Below are 17,347 nucleotides of genomic sequence, written 5' to 3'. Positions count from 1 at the left end.
AGAAAGGAGGACTCTAAGGAGACATAACTCGACTGCACCGAAAAGTGGAGATTGAGAGTGAATTAGAGAACAATTTCAGAAGATTAGAAGCAAGTTGGAAGGAGTCAAGGGCTGGACTTTTGGTGCACAAAGACTTGAATAAATTCTAAGAATTAAGCAAAGAAACCAGGTTAGGGGAGCTGGACCACGTTTATTTATGTTTTTGAATAATTACATGAATTATAGCATGATTGTGTATGTTCTTTGCCGTATCTTATTTTTGGATTTTGTGTTTCTGGAAAATTCCCAGAAACCGCCTGGCGAGCGACGAACTGCCGCCAGGCGACGCATATGCTTTTGTGTGCTTTTCTGGGTTTCAAGTGGAACCGCCCGGCGGCACAAACTGGACCGCCAGGCGGTGCTTGCTGTTCAACCCAATTCTGGGTTTTCTGGATGAAGGGCCTGGCGGTGGTGATTGACCCACCAGGCGACGCGAGCTTTTGGTTCGATTTTACTTTGTTCTGGGTGCTTAAAAACTAATATTGCGCAAGTATTGGTGTAGCGTCTGGCGGTGGTGTTTGACCGCCAAGTGATGGCTACAAAACCAGTAGAGAATTGAAGCGTGTTGCGCCTGACGATAAGGGTTGTCCCACCAGACGATGCTTGTGGAAATAGTAGCATCAGAGGCACTTGGTGCCAGGCAGCACGTGTCCCCCGCCAAGCGGTCTGGAAGCCTTTGAGCTTGGCGACTCGTGTGGAGCGCCAAGCGATTTTTGATGAAGCAGACATTGTGTTTTGCTTCCGTTGGATGTGTGTGGTCTACGAGACTTTGGGTGATATCTCAAGGGTCAGATGTTGGAGTATTCCTGGAGTTGTGGCTCAGGATGGAGGGTAATACGAGCATTCTTTGAGTTGTGGCTCGGAATAGCGAGTGTTCCCGCATGTGTTCTACAAGTGGTGGCTTGTAGGTTTGACAACAATGATAGCTTGAGATTATCAACCAAAGACGTAGAACATGGATTACATGGTGGTGGCCATGTGTGATGAGACCAAAGGATGGAGTTCCTTTAATATGTGTGTTTTGGTTGTCTGAATTGTTGCATATGTTTATATTCCTTTAGCTCACCCTATCTGCCTGTGTTTGGCGATGATCGTGTACGCGGTACACGGGAGCAAATGATGTTGCAGGTGGTACTGGTGGAGCGTAGAGCCAGAGCGTGGGCTAGTTGGAAAACTTTATGGCAGCATTTTATCATTTTTTTAATGAATTTTAAGGATTTTCTTGTAATTATTTGAACTACAGAACTTGGCTTTATAATGAGACTGAGTTGATAATGTATTATGTTTAATAAATATTTGGATTGGATTTGGTTTTATCAGTGTAATAAAGTTTTAAATTTCCGCGGTTTTTGGGAAACGATTTAAAATAAATGAAGTATTATTATTATGTTTTTGTTTTATTATTTAAATTCGTAATATCCAGACGGAATGTTACAATTTCTTCATTCAACAACATTGCATTTGAAACTGAACAAGTATTTATATGTTGTTAGCTTGCTCTGTTTCTAACAGAAGCAAAGCCTGAAACTGAAAACTAATTTTTGGTTACAACTGTCAAGACCCCCCTTAATCCAAAAATTCTAGGCTTGACATCCCAATCTGTTTTCTGAGCTTGTCAAACCTAGCTTGCTTCAGCGGCTTGGTGAAGACATCAGCTGCTTGCTCTTATGTATGACAGTAAAGTAGGATTAGCTTTCCTCTGCTCACTTGATCACGAAGGAAATGGAACTTCGTGTCAATGTGTTTACTTCTCCCGTGTAGAGTAGGATTTTATGACAGGTTGATTGCTGACTTGTTATCAATGTTGAGCTGAACTGGTTTCCTGTAGTCCAGTTTTAGCTCCTCCAAAACTACCTCCAACCACAAACTCTAACAAGCTGCTTCTGAAGCAACTATGTATTCTGCTTCACACGATGATAGAGCCACAACCTTATGTTTCTTAGAGCACCAAGAAATTGGTGCATCTAAGTATCTGGATAGGTACACATAGGTACTCCTTCTCTCCACCTTGTCTCCACACCAGTCTGAGTCAGAAAATGCTTCTAACACAACTTCATTTTGCTCATCTTCCTTTGGGAAGAAAATTCCCTAATTGTAGTACCTTTTAGGTATCTCAATATATGCTTAGCAGCAGCCATATGGGGTGTTCTCGGGTCATGCATAAACCTGCTTATCATGCCCACTCCAGAGCTTAGATCTGGCCTACTATTACAAAGAAATAATAGTGAGCCAACAATCTGCTTGTACAAAGTCCTATCCACAACTTCAACTTCCTTTTCTTTTATCAGCTTTAGTCTAGGCAGCACTAGAACTGCAACCTCATTGCATCCTTCCATCTTGAATCTTTTTAAAATCTCTTGTGCATATTTCTCTGATGTAGGAACACTCCCTTATGCGTGTGCACAAACATTAGCCCGAAAAAGTAGCTTAGTGTTCCTAGGTCTGTCATTTCAAACTCTATCTTCATTCTCCCTTTAAACTCTTCAATTTCTTCTTCCATGCTTCCTGTAATGATCATATCATCAACATACAAGCATACAGTGAGTGTGTTTCCATGACTTGTCCTCTTCACATACACTCCAAACTTAACTGTGCATTTAACAAATCCTAGCTTGGCCAGCACTGCATCAATTAATTTGTTCCAAGCTCTAGGAGCTTGTTTAAGCCCATACAAAGCCTTTCTCGATCTATATACAAGGTGTTTTCTCCCCTCCTTCTCAAATCTAGGTGGTTGTACAATGTACACCTCCTCTTCCAATGGGCCATTGAGAAAGGCTGACTTCACATCCATTTGACTCATTTTCCAGCCTTTTGAACTGGCAACTGTTGTGACCAACCTCACGATTTTCATCCTCGCTAGAGGGGTAAACACCTATGTGTAGTCAATTTCTTGTTGCTGCAAAAAACCTTTTGCAACCAGCCTGGCCTTGTGTTTAGCCACAGACCCGTTTGGCTTCAATTTGAGCTTGAAAACCCACTTCACATCAATGGGCATTTTATCATGTGGTAGATCAACCAGCTTCCATGTCTTGTTCTTCTCAATTGCTTATAACTCTTCTCTCATAGGATCCTTCCATTCCCTTATTTTCAAAGCTTCTCTCCATGTGATAAGTTTTGTGTCAACCATTAATTCTTAATGAACCAAATCACCACCACCTGTAATTACACCATCACCATAAACTTCATGGCCAGCAAATCTAGTAGAAGGGAACCTTGATCTTTGGGTTCTTTTATTGTTTGGAACAACAACAGTAATTTCAGTTTTGTCTTCCAAGACACATGGAACATGTGTTACCACATCATCCTTATTCTTCCAATCCTAACTGGCTGTCGCATCTACCACCACATCTCTGCTAATCACCACCAAATTATTTTTTAGGTCATACAGCTTGTATGCACTTGTTGGATGGTATCCAATCAAAAAATAAATTTGGCCCGGGTGAGTCAACTCAGCTCACACGGGTTGGCTCATCACGAGTTGAGCTAAAAAAGGGTCACTTCAATCTGGCCCGACCTACCATATGTTAGTGGGTTGGCTCACTTACAAATGTTTTGTTTTTTTTTTCAATTTATTTTGTATATTTAGTGCTTTACAATGAGAGTGAATTGACTTAATTTATTTTTTATAATAGTAGAATCAAAGTGTTCACTTAATTCTTGAATATTATTATAAAGATAATGGTTAAAGATTAAAGTATAAACGTATATACCTTGACAAACAAATTAATTAAACATTCAAATTATTCAAATATTATTAAGCAACATTCTAGCATTTAAAAATATGAAATTGTAGACCTGTGTAACTAAATTTTGCTCAATCCAACCCAGCTCAAACTCGTGATAAGTCAAGTTGACTCACGAATTTAAATTCATTTTGACATCTCTACACATTTATCTTTTGACTATCGGATAAGAACTAACTTGATTTCTAGAAGAACCTACATTATTTTTCTCTTACTTTACTACGTTAATTTAATCGGTATTAATATTTAAATAGAAAAACATTTATTACAAGACTTATATATACTTGGTTTAATTAATACAGTCTTAGTTGTCTTCCATATACGAAATTTCTCACGAGCTTCATTCAATACTTTTGAAAGAAAATAATCAATTGTCAAAAAATATTAAATGGGAAGAAATATTAATTGCAATTGTCTTTATTATTTCTTCTCTTTAAGAGCAATTAAGATGCATGGTTGTTTTGAAACTTAATTTACGGAAAAATTAACTTTATCCACCTAAATATTAAATGTTCATTGAAGTCTCTTGCAGAAAGAATCTTAAAAGTCGAAAAAGAGTTTTAAATAATACATTATAAAATTTAATTTAAATCAATTACGAGATGCAAGAAACTCAATTTTCTTTTTTTTAGGCCTATATAATCCAAGGCATACTGGTGCTAAAATCATTCATATTCCAAGTAAAACACTTTCATTCATCTCAAACTAGTATTAGAAGATGTGTTAGTGTTCAATGGATGAAAATGGAACTCACTTTGCCATGAAAATTGAAAGGAGGTGATTGTAGACCATGATTGAAAGCTCATATATATCCCATGTGAGTGACCACAAATATCATTATGCACTCACTAGGGTGTTCATGATCTTTGAAACATGGCTATTTTGATCTTTTCTATTTTGTGGTGAAGTGAGTTCCATTCAAATTTGAGACTAATTTAGCATCTTTTTCATTCATTTTTCTAACAGTACATATTTGAATTTAATGTTCTTCTCTTCAAGCAATTTTAATTTTGTTATCATAGTTTTCACTTCATTTTATATGTTTATCATGTCAAACATTGACACTCTAGCTTTATATCTGTGGATCTAATTAGGTTTAATGTTAAATCTTGATTAACTTTTTTACTTTAAACCATTTTGGTTTTCTATTTTGCGTAGGGCATGATCTGGATCTGAAATTGGGATTGAGGAGATCTTAGAGTTTGTGGAAAACTACACAAAGCGTGGACAAATTCAACATGGTTCGTGGATAAATCTGGGCTTGCATTTGTTTGTATTTAAAATACACGTTTATGAGATAAATAGTTTTAAGAAAAAAATAGGAAAAAGATCAAAATCAATTTAAATTAAAACTTAACAATATTTATTTATAGTATTTAAATTAGATAAACATCTAAAAAGTAGAGAAAAAAGATTCAAGAACTAAATAAACTTCTGCCAGCTTCACTATTTCTCCTTGCGTCACAATTACGAAACAAAACTTTACCGGCGGTGGAAACAAAACTTCACCGGCGGCCTTCACCACCGGTGGAAACAACCTATATAAAAAGTATAATAAAAAATATAGAAACCATGTTTAAGGGTTTTGTATTGTTTTAGGCTTTAAAAAAACCGTAAAAAATCTCAATAAATGAAATTATGATACAAATTAATTCATCACACCTGCAGTAACGATCAATAATATACACCTATCAAATGAATTTATGATACAAATAGAAAAAATTCCAACGCTGAAAAAGATGAATATGTAATAATATAGAGCTATCAAAAGAAACATTTTTGTAATAAAGAAACAAGAAACAGATTACGCGATAGCATGTATGAAGAAGATTGAACGAAAGAACAGAAACCTTGTTGGAATGAGATGACAGAAGATTAGGGTTTGAGGAGACGATGGTGCTCCCTTCACTCCAATACCAAAAGATCAGAGTAAACTCATCTCCCAGGTCATGCAAACCCTTGATGTCGTGGAAACACTGTTGTTACGAAACCATAGGTATCCATGAACTAGCAGAAGAGGTTTACCATCATATCCTTTCAGATTTGGAGTGCAGAGAACACCAACTTCCTTTCGATACCCTATCGGAAACCTAATTCAGACAGTTTCTGTGTGAAGGAAAGAGAGAAGGCTTTGTCTCTGTGGTTCTGTGGTTGCAGGGTTCTGTTCCGTCCGAGAGACCATCGTTTATATACACGGTCTGAATTTTCAATTTTCAAAAGCAAATTAATTCATATACTAAATCATTGCCGCCAGAGATTCAAAATTTATTCAAAATATATTATTTGATATTATTTCAGTTTAACAAAAACCTAAAAGATAATCACCTAAACAACTTCCGCCCGTACACACACACGTATATATATATATATATATATATATATATATATATATATATATATATATATATATATATATATATATATATATATTCCCAATCTTTTATAAATTACTAAGAAATTTCAAAAAAAATAAAATTTACTATTCTTATTATCGCAAATTACGATTTTCTCGAATATTTATAAGTTAAGAAACCATATATTTATCTCTCGTTTTCACAAATATTTAGAAAATACGTGCATATTCCTAATCTTTTACAAAGTACTAAGAAATTTAAAAAAATATATAAAAAAGTCAATTTTTCTATATTTGTGTTTCGATCTCACTAAATTACGATTTTGTGAATCCTCTACTATCGTAACCATTTATTGATTTTAATTACCTTGTGCAACACTACAACCAATTAACATCCATTTTTAAATCAACATTAAAAAAAAAAAAAAAATCAAACATGACTTCACACTTAAACTTTTTCACAACATTAAACATTACCACTTTGAGTGACATACCTAGCAATTACCATCTAGATTTGTTGTACCCAATTGAAGTGAGACCGCTATTTAAGTCGCTCATAAATTTGGATAGTTTAAATTAAACTTCTGATAAGTTTTTTTTTCGTATTGAGTATTAAAAAATTGTATATTTTTCAATTAAGTATTCATCCATAACAGCATGAAATAAGTGTTCTCTTATTTTGTTATCTACTTACTTATTTCCACATTAAATAGTATGAGTTTTGTAATTAATATAAAACAATATTGGGTTAATGTAAAATGATAAGTGACTTTATTATTTTAGTTAAAAAAATATTAGATAATAAGATAACGGTCACCTATATTAATATATAGTGATGATATTAGTGGACGTTTTAATTTAGACAATAAAAGTCTTTATTTCACACTAACCATAATAGTAGTTTAGGAAAATGTTATTCAATGCCTTAAAAAGACAGTTTAAGGTCTGAATCATTCTTGATTCTATTACATTTATGTTAAAATTTGAAATAATTAACTCTACTAGTTAAAATAATATAAATTTACAAGTGTTATACAAGTATAATAATTGTATTATGGTCTTAATAATTATTAATGTAATTTTATTTTAGTTAGAAGACAAAAATGTTCATATAATTGATACAAATGTTATCAATTATAATTGTATAATATTTATAATTTTTTTTGTTTTCTAAATAAAGTAAAATTACATTAATAGAGTTAATTACAAAATTGTGTAAAATTTAAAGTATATTAATTATCCAGGACAAATGTAACAATCGATTGTTTTTTCATTCACCGTAAAATCTTTATACTTGGATCAAATTTGAAAACCAAATATATAGTAATTATGTATTAGAAAATCAATTTAACTAATTTGATGTAGAACCAAACACAGAAACATCATGTCATTTAATTAATAAAAAATTAAATGACATGAGCTCAATTGAAAATATAAAAATTAATTATTTAATAGACGAAAGGAAAATTTAATATAAACTTAATTAAAACTTATAAAATAAAATTAACATGAAATACATACTCCCCCGATCACCGTCTTAATGAAAGGTTTCGAGTCACTGTTTTTTGTAGTATTTAATTTAACAAATTTTTATAACTAAAATCTTTTTTTTTTTCAATATCGTATTCTCATCTGCAAAGTCAACATTTTAATAAAATAATATCTCAAAATCATTCCTATTAATTTAAAATTCTAAAATCTTATATAAAATCTTGTTCACTTCACTATCCTAACATAATGTTTAGTCACTCCCTTTCATATACTAAAAATATTTAAATGTAAAACAAAATCATTGCCCTTTCATATAGCCTTTCTGTTCATCCTTTTACAAAAAATAATGACTAAATGCATAAATAATTGTACATATATACTAAAGTCTAACTCCAAACTTAAGAGAATGTAAAAAAATTATCAAATATTTTGTACGTACCATATATAGTTGTTAATCATTACCCTTTCATATAGTGTAAAATTAATTAAGTGTGAAATAACTATTAAAAGTTAAGATTGAGAAGAGAGTATGAATGATTAAACCATTACCCCTTTATATTTTGTAAGGTAGTTAATGCTTATATTTATTGTTTTCAGAGAAAATAATTTATTATTATTATTATTAGGGTAATTTATTATTGACCAATTGAAAGGAGAATTACATTGTATTATCTATCATATATTTATTTTCTCCTTTCTCTTTTTTTTCCCTCTCTCCAACATATTTTTCTTGCTCCAGTAAAAATAGAATGATAGGACCACAAGAAAAAATATAGATGAAAAACTGTCTTTCTAAATTTTAATGGAAAACAGCAAGAAGGGAAATTATTTCTGTGAGATCCATAAAAAATGAAATAAAATCCGAGGAACTTTTTGTCTTCAAATTTTTGTTTCTTTTTTAAAAAATACAAATATTTTTATGTTAAAAATTATATTAGATAAAAAAAAATTGTTTTAATCAATTTAAAAATAATGTATATAATTTATTTATTTATTCCATTTTTTTCATTTATAAAAACTAATGAAGGGAATTTCTTAAGTTTCTTCTTTCCCTATTTCTATTACTAAAACAACATATATTTTTAAATTTTATTTTATTTTTATATTTCATATTTCTTTTTGTTTTTATTTAATTCTCTATCCAAACAAACATAACTGTGTATTAAATTATTAACACAGAGGTGGTCTTGATCAAAGATGCTTACACTTTTCTCGTCAAGCATTCGTTCTTAATAAAAAAATGTTATTGATCAAAGATGCTTATATTCATTTTTCTGATTAAGTATTCAAGCTTAATGAAAGTGCTTTAGAACAGGTTCATATTTAGAGTTCCCTTAATCTGGTACTCAATAAGCACCATTTTTTCAATTATTACTTCCTTTATCACTTTATCCCTTTCACTCGTTAAAAAAATTAATTAATTTATATTCTCATTTTCTAATAAAAGACTAACTGATATTTTGTTGAGTATTTCGATAAAGGATCACCGGAAAAATACAACACCAATAAACATGAATTCAATCCATATATAAAAGATTGATATCGCTATTAATAAAAAATCTTAAGACGATAGATTTATGGGCTTTTATTATAATTTAACTTTTTTATTTTTAATCAATATAGAATTTAGACTCACACTTAAATTTTCAATATATTTTTATATATTCTCAAATTAATTAATCTGACACATACAAATAATACATTTTAAAAAAAAAGTAAATTTATTTCAATATGCAATAAAAATAAATAAGTATTTTAAGTTATTTGCAAGACTCTATTATTTTGATTTTAAGTGATTATGTTAGGTTAGGTTAGGTTAGAAAGAGAAATTAAAGTTGTGAATGTTATTATATGTTGATGTTTTGGATTGTTAATATTGATATAAGCATATATATACTTGTTATTTTTAGGATTAATTTTGTATTTTATACACATTCAATAATATACAATTTTTTTCTTCATATTTCTTCAGTGATATAGAATAATGAAATTAATTTAAAATGTATGAAAAAAGATGCTGAAAAGGTGATGCTCTAAGTATCCACGATTTTTATTATAAGGCTTAAATATACATTTGGTCCCTATTTTTGTTGATTTTATTCAATTTGGTCCCTATTTTCGTTTTATGTTCAATTAGATCCTCATTTTCGTCAAATTGTGGTCAATTTGGTCCTTTTCACTAACGGTGTTTAAATAGTTAACGTTTTTGAACAGTACATGCCACGTGTCAGCTCCTGGTTTTTTTGATTTTTTTTTTAATTTTTTTTAATTTTTTTTTTAATTTTTTTTTTAATTTTTTTTTTAATTTTTTTAAATTTCAAAAAAATGGTCCACGTGTCAAGTCATAATTGTGCCACGTGTCAGTTGTGGTAGTATTATTATTTTTGTTCAATTTAGTCCCTATATTCGTTATTTTTGTTCAATTTAGTCCCTATATTCGTTATTTTTGTTCAATTTAGTCTGACACTAAATTTAATATCTTTTATACAAATTATATTAATATCTTTTCTAAAATTGATCTTTAAATTTATTATTTTTTAAATTCAATTATAAATTATTAAATTTAATTATAAATTGAATAAATTCTTATATTTAATTTCTAAATAGAATATAATTATTTAAAATATTATGAAAATATAATTATTAATTTTTTTTCTAATATTTATATTCTAAAATATTTTTAAAATTGATATATAAAAATATTTTACATATTCAAAATATTTTAGAAAAATAAACTAATATTTGTAAAATTAACATTTACATATAAAATATTTTAGATTTTAATATCTAAAATGCAATAAAAATATTAAATACTTTAAATTTAAATGTAAATTTTACAAATATTAATATATATTTTTAAAATTTTAATAATTATATTGTAATAATATTTAAATAATTATATTTTAATAATATTTAAATAATTATATTCTATTTAACAATTGAATCTAAGAATTATATTCAATTAATAATTAAATATTATAATTTATAATTAAATTTAAAAAATAAGTAATAATAATGTCAATTTTAAAAATTAAATGGTTCTATTTTCACAAAATTTGGGACTAAATTAAACAAAAATAACGAATATAGGGACTGAATTGAACAAAAATAACGAATATAGGGACTAAATTGAACAAAAAAAATAATACTAGCAGAAATTGACACGTGGCACAATTGTGACTTGACACGTGGACACTTTTTTTGAAATTAAAAAAAATTTAAAAAAATTAAAAAAATTAAAAAATTAAAAAAAAATTAAAAAAAAATCAAAAAAACCAGGAGCTGACACGTGGCATGTACTGTTCAAAAACGTTAACTATTTAAACACCGTTAGCGAAAAGGACCAATTGACCACAATTTGACGAAAATGAGGATCTAATTGAACATAAAACGAAAATAAAGACCAAATCGAATAAAATCAACAAAAATAGGGACCAAATATATATTTAAGCCTTATTATAACAATAAGTGCGTTCATTGTTTGCCTCATAGATTTTTTAATTATATGATTAAAAAATAATGAAAACTATAAGATCGAGTAGTCTTGTCACATTCATGACAACATTGCGTCAAAAGCAAATTCTCTTTTTCTTTTCAATAATGAGTCATCACTCACTAATACCAAACCCTATTAGCTTTGAATTACTTGTTCCAACTTCTCAAAGCTTTTTTCCACCTCATTACAAATGCACTTCTATGTATAAAATTATTTATGCTTTCATTTAATAATCTAAGTTTTTAAAATTATCACATAAGACAAAACTTGTATTCAAAATTATGTATTATTAATTAAATTTAGAATTTTACTTTAATAATTTGTATTTGTTAAATACATTATACTTTATTAAGGTAAAACTCGTATAATTTGGCACTGCACTCCATTTTCACACATGGATTTGCAAGTTGAAGATATATAATAGGAGAAAAAGGTTGATGCAGAAGAACAAACATATAAATAGGAGTTGGATTTATTCTTACGTGAAAACAGAGTCCAGATATTTTATTAGATTTTTTATTATTGATTTCTATTGAATATTAGAAATTATTTATGTTGATATATTAAAAAATATAATAGAATTTTGAAAAATCAAAATTATTTTTTATTTTTTTTAAATCTTAGCAGAAAGACACGTTAGTAGAAAAATACATATTTTTTATAAATTTTGTATTTGAAAATTTTTTATCAATAAATATTTACAAATTTTGAAAATTTTGTTATGAATAATAGTTTACAAAAATATACTATCAAATTTTGTTTAAAATGTTTTGTACAAAATGTTTTTCGCATAAAATTTTGTAAAATTAATTATAAATTTTATATTTTATTAAAAAATAATTATATATAATAGAATTATATAGAATTATCTGTCAATTAAAATTTAAAAAAAAAATTATACAAATTTATAACAAACTTGTAGAAAAAATCCATAAAATATTAAAATTTGTAATAGTGAAAATACTAAAAACTCATTTCTAAAAAAAATCATAGAAACGAAGGAACCCACCAATTCATTATAAAAATATGTGTCCTATTTCATTTACTATTTTTATTTTATTTGATATCTAGTATCTATACAATTTCTGATTTTGAGGTTAAATGTTTAATATAAAAAATCGTGGTTGGGACGGTTATAGTAGCAAGAGCCGTTGGAATTTTTTTTATACATCGGAAGAATCCATTTTTGTTATTAATAGACTAGGAAGAAAATCTAAAATCGTAAAACAAATGGGGTATATGAATATTCACTTTGACCAACCATTGGATAAAATCTGACCAAAACAGATCCCATTTTAATCTAAATCAAATATTTTATGGCATGTTCGTCCACTACACGATTAACTACACGATTAACTTTTTAATTTAAATATGTTGAATCGAGTATTTAATGTCTCTCACTTATGTGTAATGAGTCAAATGATACAATGTATATTTAATTTGAAAGGAATTCGCATTTAAAGAAAAAATATATTAAAAATTCAAATATAAATCTAATTCTCCCGTATGAAAAAATTGAATGATATATTAAAAAGATTTAAGTCTTAAAATTTTAGGTAAAAGATCATATCATATTGTTATATATAAATTTGTTGGTAACTTGGTGTTGAATCTTTCCGATATCACTTATTTGAAAATGATTCATCTTTGTTTCGAGTTTTTATAAAATATTTCTTATGAATTTTAATTTGTAAAGAAAAGTGTACAAAATATTAAAAAGGTTATTACTATAATTTCAATTTTTCTTTTAATTTATTTGATATCATGTTCATAAATTGAAATTATCGTAATGTATATTTTTTAAATATAAATGATTTAATCATATTTTTTTAATTAATATAAATTATAATTGAAACATCAGAATAATAAAATTTATTTTTATATAATTTATAAATAATATAACCGTTGATGAAAGTTATATGATATGTATGTATGAATATTAATTTATTTGTAATGTTATCATCTGGTATTCGTTATTGGACAAAGAAAAAGTTAATTTGCTATAGTGTGAGGTAAGTGTTCAGATGTATGCAATTGTGACATGTAATAAGAAATTATAAATACTTTAACCATAGGCCAGATCAGTGATACCAGTTGTGTAAAGTTATTATAGTGATAGGACATAAAAACTATATATACTTTAAAACTCAAAAAAAAATTATATGGTCAAACCTGTCCCCACATAGTACTTTTCAAAGGTGTAAAACAACTTGGCAAAGAAAACGATATTTTTTATTAATTTAGTTACTCTTAGAGAATAAAATAATTATAAAGACTAATCATTACCTTAAACTAAGTTCATTCCGTTTTGTTAACTATATCAATGTGACACGGAATGATATTTTAAAGAGTTGATTTTATGATTAAAGAAATTGAGATGATGATAAAATACGGATTAGTTTCGTCTTTTTCTAATTTTTTAACAATATTTTATAAATCATTAGAATTATGGGAAAAGGAGACGATGAATTGTTTTACTTAAATTGATGTAGATATGAAATATGAAGTGAAAGCATATGTTAATATCAACGTAGACGATACAAAGTTTTTTAAGAGGAGGGATATGTATGGATGAAAAATAAATGTTTTTTATAGGTATTGTTTGAACACATTTTTATTTTTTATTTTGATGAAAAAATTTTGTACCGAGTATAAAAAATGGATAATATTTAATTTTTTCTATTGAGTTTATAAACATTTGTTTTTATTCTCGTTTTTATACTCATCTTAATACCTATCCATGTTCTCGTCAGTTCTCATTTAAATTAATAAAGTACATACAATTTATTACATTATATATATATATATATATATATATATATATATATATATATATTATATATATATATATAGATATTTAAGAATTGGAATCAAGTTGTTTTATAAAGTTGAATATCAATGAACTTTTATGAAATGATTTTCAAGCATTCAACCAATTGTTTGGATCGTACGATATCATTGAAAAATCTATCAAAAAATTTTCTACCATTAACATAAAAAAGACTTATTTTTACATATGTTATTTTGGACTTATATTGAAGGTCCAACATTATAATAGGAGACATTAATGAATAACAGACATAAATTAGGATTTGTTATAAATGCAACATATATTAATTTACATCGCAGGGACAACAAACATTAATTAGTGGTCTTTTACTTTTCAAAATTTTAGCTAAAATTTACTTTCACTAAAATCATGGAAAATCAATACACCAATACACCACAAAAATTGCTGGAAGTTTTTTAAGTACTATGAGTATCTTAATTAAAGATGTAAAGTATGAAAAAATGAGTGAAAATACTAAACATAAAAAACATAACATAAATGATGGACTTTTGGAGTGTCTTCATTTGAGATCCGTAGCAAAAGTTACGACAATTAAAGTTTTTAACTATAAATTCTTGAAACTCTAAATCCATAACCAATATGTCATACATGAACTCTACATTTAAATACAACCTAATAGAAGTTACCACAAAAAAATTGAGTAAAGAATAATTTTCTAGCTATTTTTAGTGAATTTTATAAAAAAAATAAGATTTAGGGTTTATGGTGAATGAAAACACCAATCGTAATGTGAAATGCAATCGAGGAGGATAAAAGCGTGAGCCCAAATGAGTACCACAACGGCAAGATAGAATGAAATGGGTGGAAGAACTTGCTCCTACGAATTTGGCGTCGTCGCTACTCTTCGGTGAGACGTTTCGCATAAACAAGAAAGAGAAAGGTGAGAGTTGGCATTGTTTTGTGAAATTTTAAGAGGTTAATTGACATCAATCCACCTCCCAAAAGACGTTATTTTCCCGTTTAACATCAATCCTAGGGTAGTCCAACATCAATTTAACGTTTGTTGGGCCTATGGCCAACGTTAAACGGGAAATTAACGTTTGTTAGGAGATAGTACAACATCAATTTGGGTGAAATATTTCAAAAATGCTATCGCGCATTTTGACTGTTAGATTTTGCATCACCTTACGTGGAATTTGTGTGCGATTCTTTTTAGTGTGGAATGAGTCAATCATCCACTTCGGTATCTTATTGAACAAATATGGTGATATTGTTTCTCCATTGATCAAGAATTGCGTATATATTATTTTCTTATTCTTTAGTTAAAACCCTTCTTTTTTTTAGCTACACACTTTTTTTTTCTCATCTCTTATGATTCTTTAGATTATTTTATATCCACAAAATTTACTCACATATCCAAGGTACTTTCCCTTTTATCAAAATCTTTGTGTGGTTACGTTTGAATGAGATATTATCAATTATAGTGAATCAAATAACTTTTACGTCTCACATTTTAATATTTCTACTCTTTTTTAATATTTTTTTTTCACATAAAAATGGTTTTCTCCCAATTTCATTATCTATTAATAATCTAACTAATATTTGAAAAAATTTCTTAGATTTTTAGAGCATTTTCCATCTTCTCATAATCTTAATTATAATTTTGTTTTTCTTTATGTGATTTCATCCAATAGTGTATTAAATTGTTTCTAGCATACATTTGATCATGTAAAGTAACATTTTAATAAATATTTAAAGAATTATGTTTAATTTATAATTTATTTTCATAAATGTAATTTTATAACTACAATTTTATGTTATTATAATATAATAATTTAATGTTATTCTCATAAATTTTTTTATCATTATCTAAGATCAAAATTCAAGTTCAAAAATTTAAGTAACATATAAGAAGAAAAAAACACTACAAATATTGAACATTAAAAGTTTTTTATATTGAGAGTAGTCTTTGTATGATCAACTCATGCCTTAAAAGTGATTGTTCGATACTATTCCAATAAAAAAAATGTCAACAATAGCATCAAAGACAAGACTCTCTCCGCCAAATGATTTTGGTAAATTCTCCCCTTTGAGAAATGATTTCAACTGTCACTCAAATGATGATGATTTTCATTCTTGTTGAAAATCACGATGAAAGAAAATTATTTACTTGTATTATTTTCTATAAAAAAAGCAATATATATATATATATATATATATATATATATATATATATATATATATATATATATATATATATATATATATATACCTTGAAGGCAATAATCGTTGTATAAAATAAACCTTGTTATTTGTTTGACATCTTTTGTTGCACACGTGTATCTTTCAAAACACTACAAAATGGGTTGACATTGATGAATGATATTACGAGATAATTAGGAGTAATAAAGACAAAAAATCTTACTCAGTCACAATCCTATTCTACCCACTAATCTCTTCCATATTTTAAAATCGAGTGTGATTAACCATGTAATCCTATACTTTATTAATAAGGAAACAATAAGCCAAAAGGATTAATTCACTAAAGCATCTCACTTTCAGAGATTAAATATATTACGTAGTAGTGACCATAAAGTTGATCCAAACATGTATATGACATCTATTTTATTATCTTCATACAATAATCCTTCTCTTAATTTGAAATTTTACTGAAATTATTTTTTATTTTCTATATTAATTCATTATTTAATATATTTAAGTATTATTAGTTAGATCTCTTCAGATAATAAATAAACCTATAGAGTCGTGAGACGATGTATTCGTCAAATCAATAATTCGTGTACTTTTTAAACATTGATTGAAACTACCAAAATAAAACATATATTTTATTGCAAAACAAACATCAAATAACATGTTGATTCCAAGAATATTCTGATTAATTGATTCTGAGGAGAACTTTAAAAATAAGCCCTATAAATATCATTATCAATTACAAAAGAAAAATTGTTACAGGAATATTCGACTGTTTGAAAAGTTTGACTATACAAATACACATTAAAGACAAGAAAGATTTCAACATCTTTCCTCCCAGAAACTTTGAATATCATATTAACCTCAAAGAACTTGTGCACAGCTTTTCGTCTCTCTCTGGTTTAACTTTTCTCTTTTCAGTTTATGCCTCGTGCTTTTCATATCTTTACTTCGCTTTGGACTTACCAAGGTTGAGTGGTGTTGTTCAAATGAGTCACAGATATTCACTGCATAATTAACTTGCCTCTGATCAGTTTTCAATCTTCTTAACCTGCCACATGGAGTGAAAAACATCATATATGTGATCAAAACTTACAAAGGATGTCATCAAAACTTAAAGGAAAAAAAAAAAGCAGAAAGATGTGAAGAAAAGGGTGTGGAGCATCATATATAACACCTGCAATCATCACAACAGCATACATATATAAAATCAAGGTTTTAAA

The 17,347-nt window shown here is 27.8% G+C and overlaps 1 protein-coding gene across 1 annotated transcript; it reads right to left on the bottom strand.

Moving 5' to 3' along the window:
* Positions 1-1,908: 1,908 nt before the first annotated feature.
* Positions 1,909-2,375, bottom strand: LOC146883386 (secreted RxLR effector protein 161-like). Its single transcript, XM_085667534.1, has 2 exons — positions 2,141-2,375; positions 1,909-2,063 (listed from the first exon to the last, which is right to left on the bottom strand). Exons 1-2 carry the CDS (start codon positions 2,373-2,375, stop codon positions 1,909-1,911), a joined length of 390 nt encoding a protein of 129 aa, XP_085523660.1.
* Between the last annotated feature and the right edge of the window lie 14,972 nt (positions 2,376-17,347).

Source organism: Vigna unguiculata, chromosome 10 (genome assembly GCF_037176805.1).
Source record: "Vigna unguiculata cultivar grain cowpea cultivar isolate G323 ecotype 2 chromosome 10, ASM3717680v1, whole genome shotgun sequence".
NCBI classification, from domain to species: Eukaryota; Viridiplantae; Streptophyta; class Magnoliopsida; order Fabales; family Fabaceae; genus Vigna; species Vigna unguiculata.
Note: the sequence above shows the minus strand (reverse complement) of the source record. Positions and strands in the feature narration are given on the sequence as shown.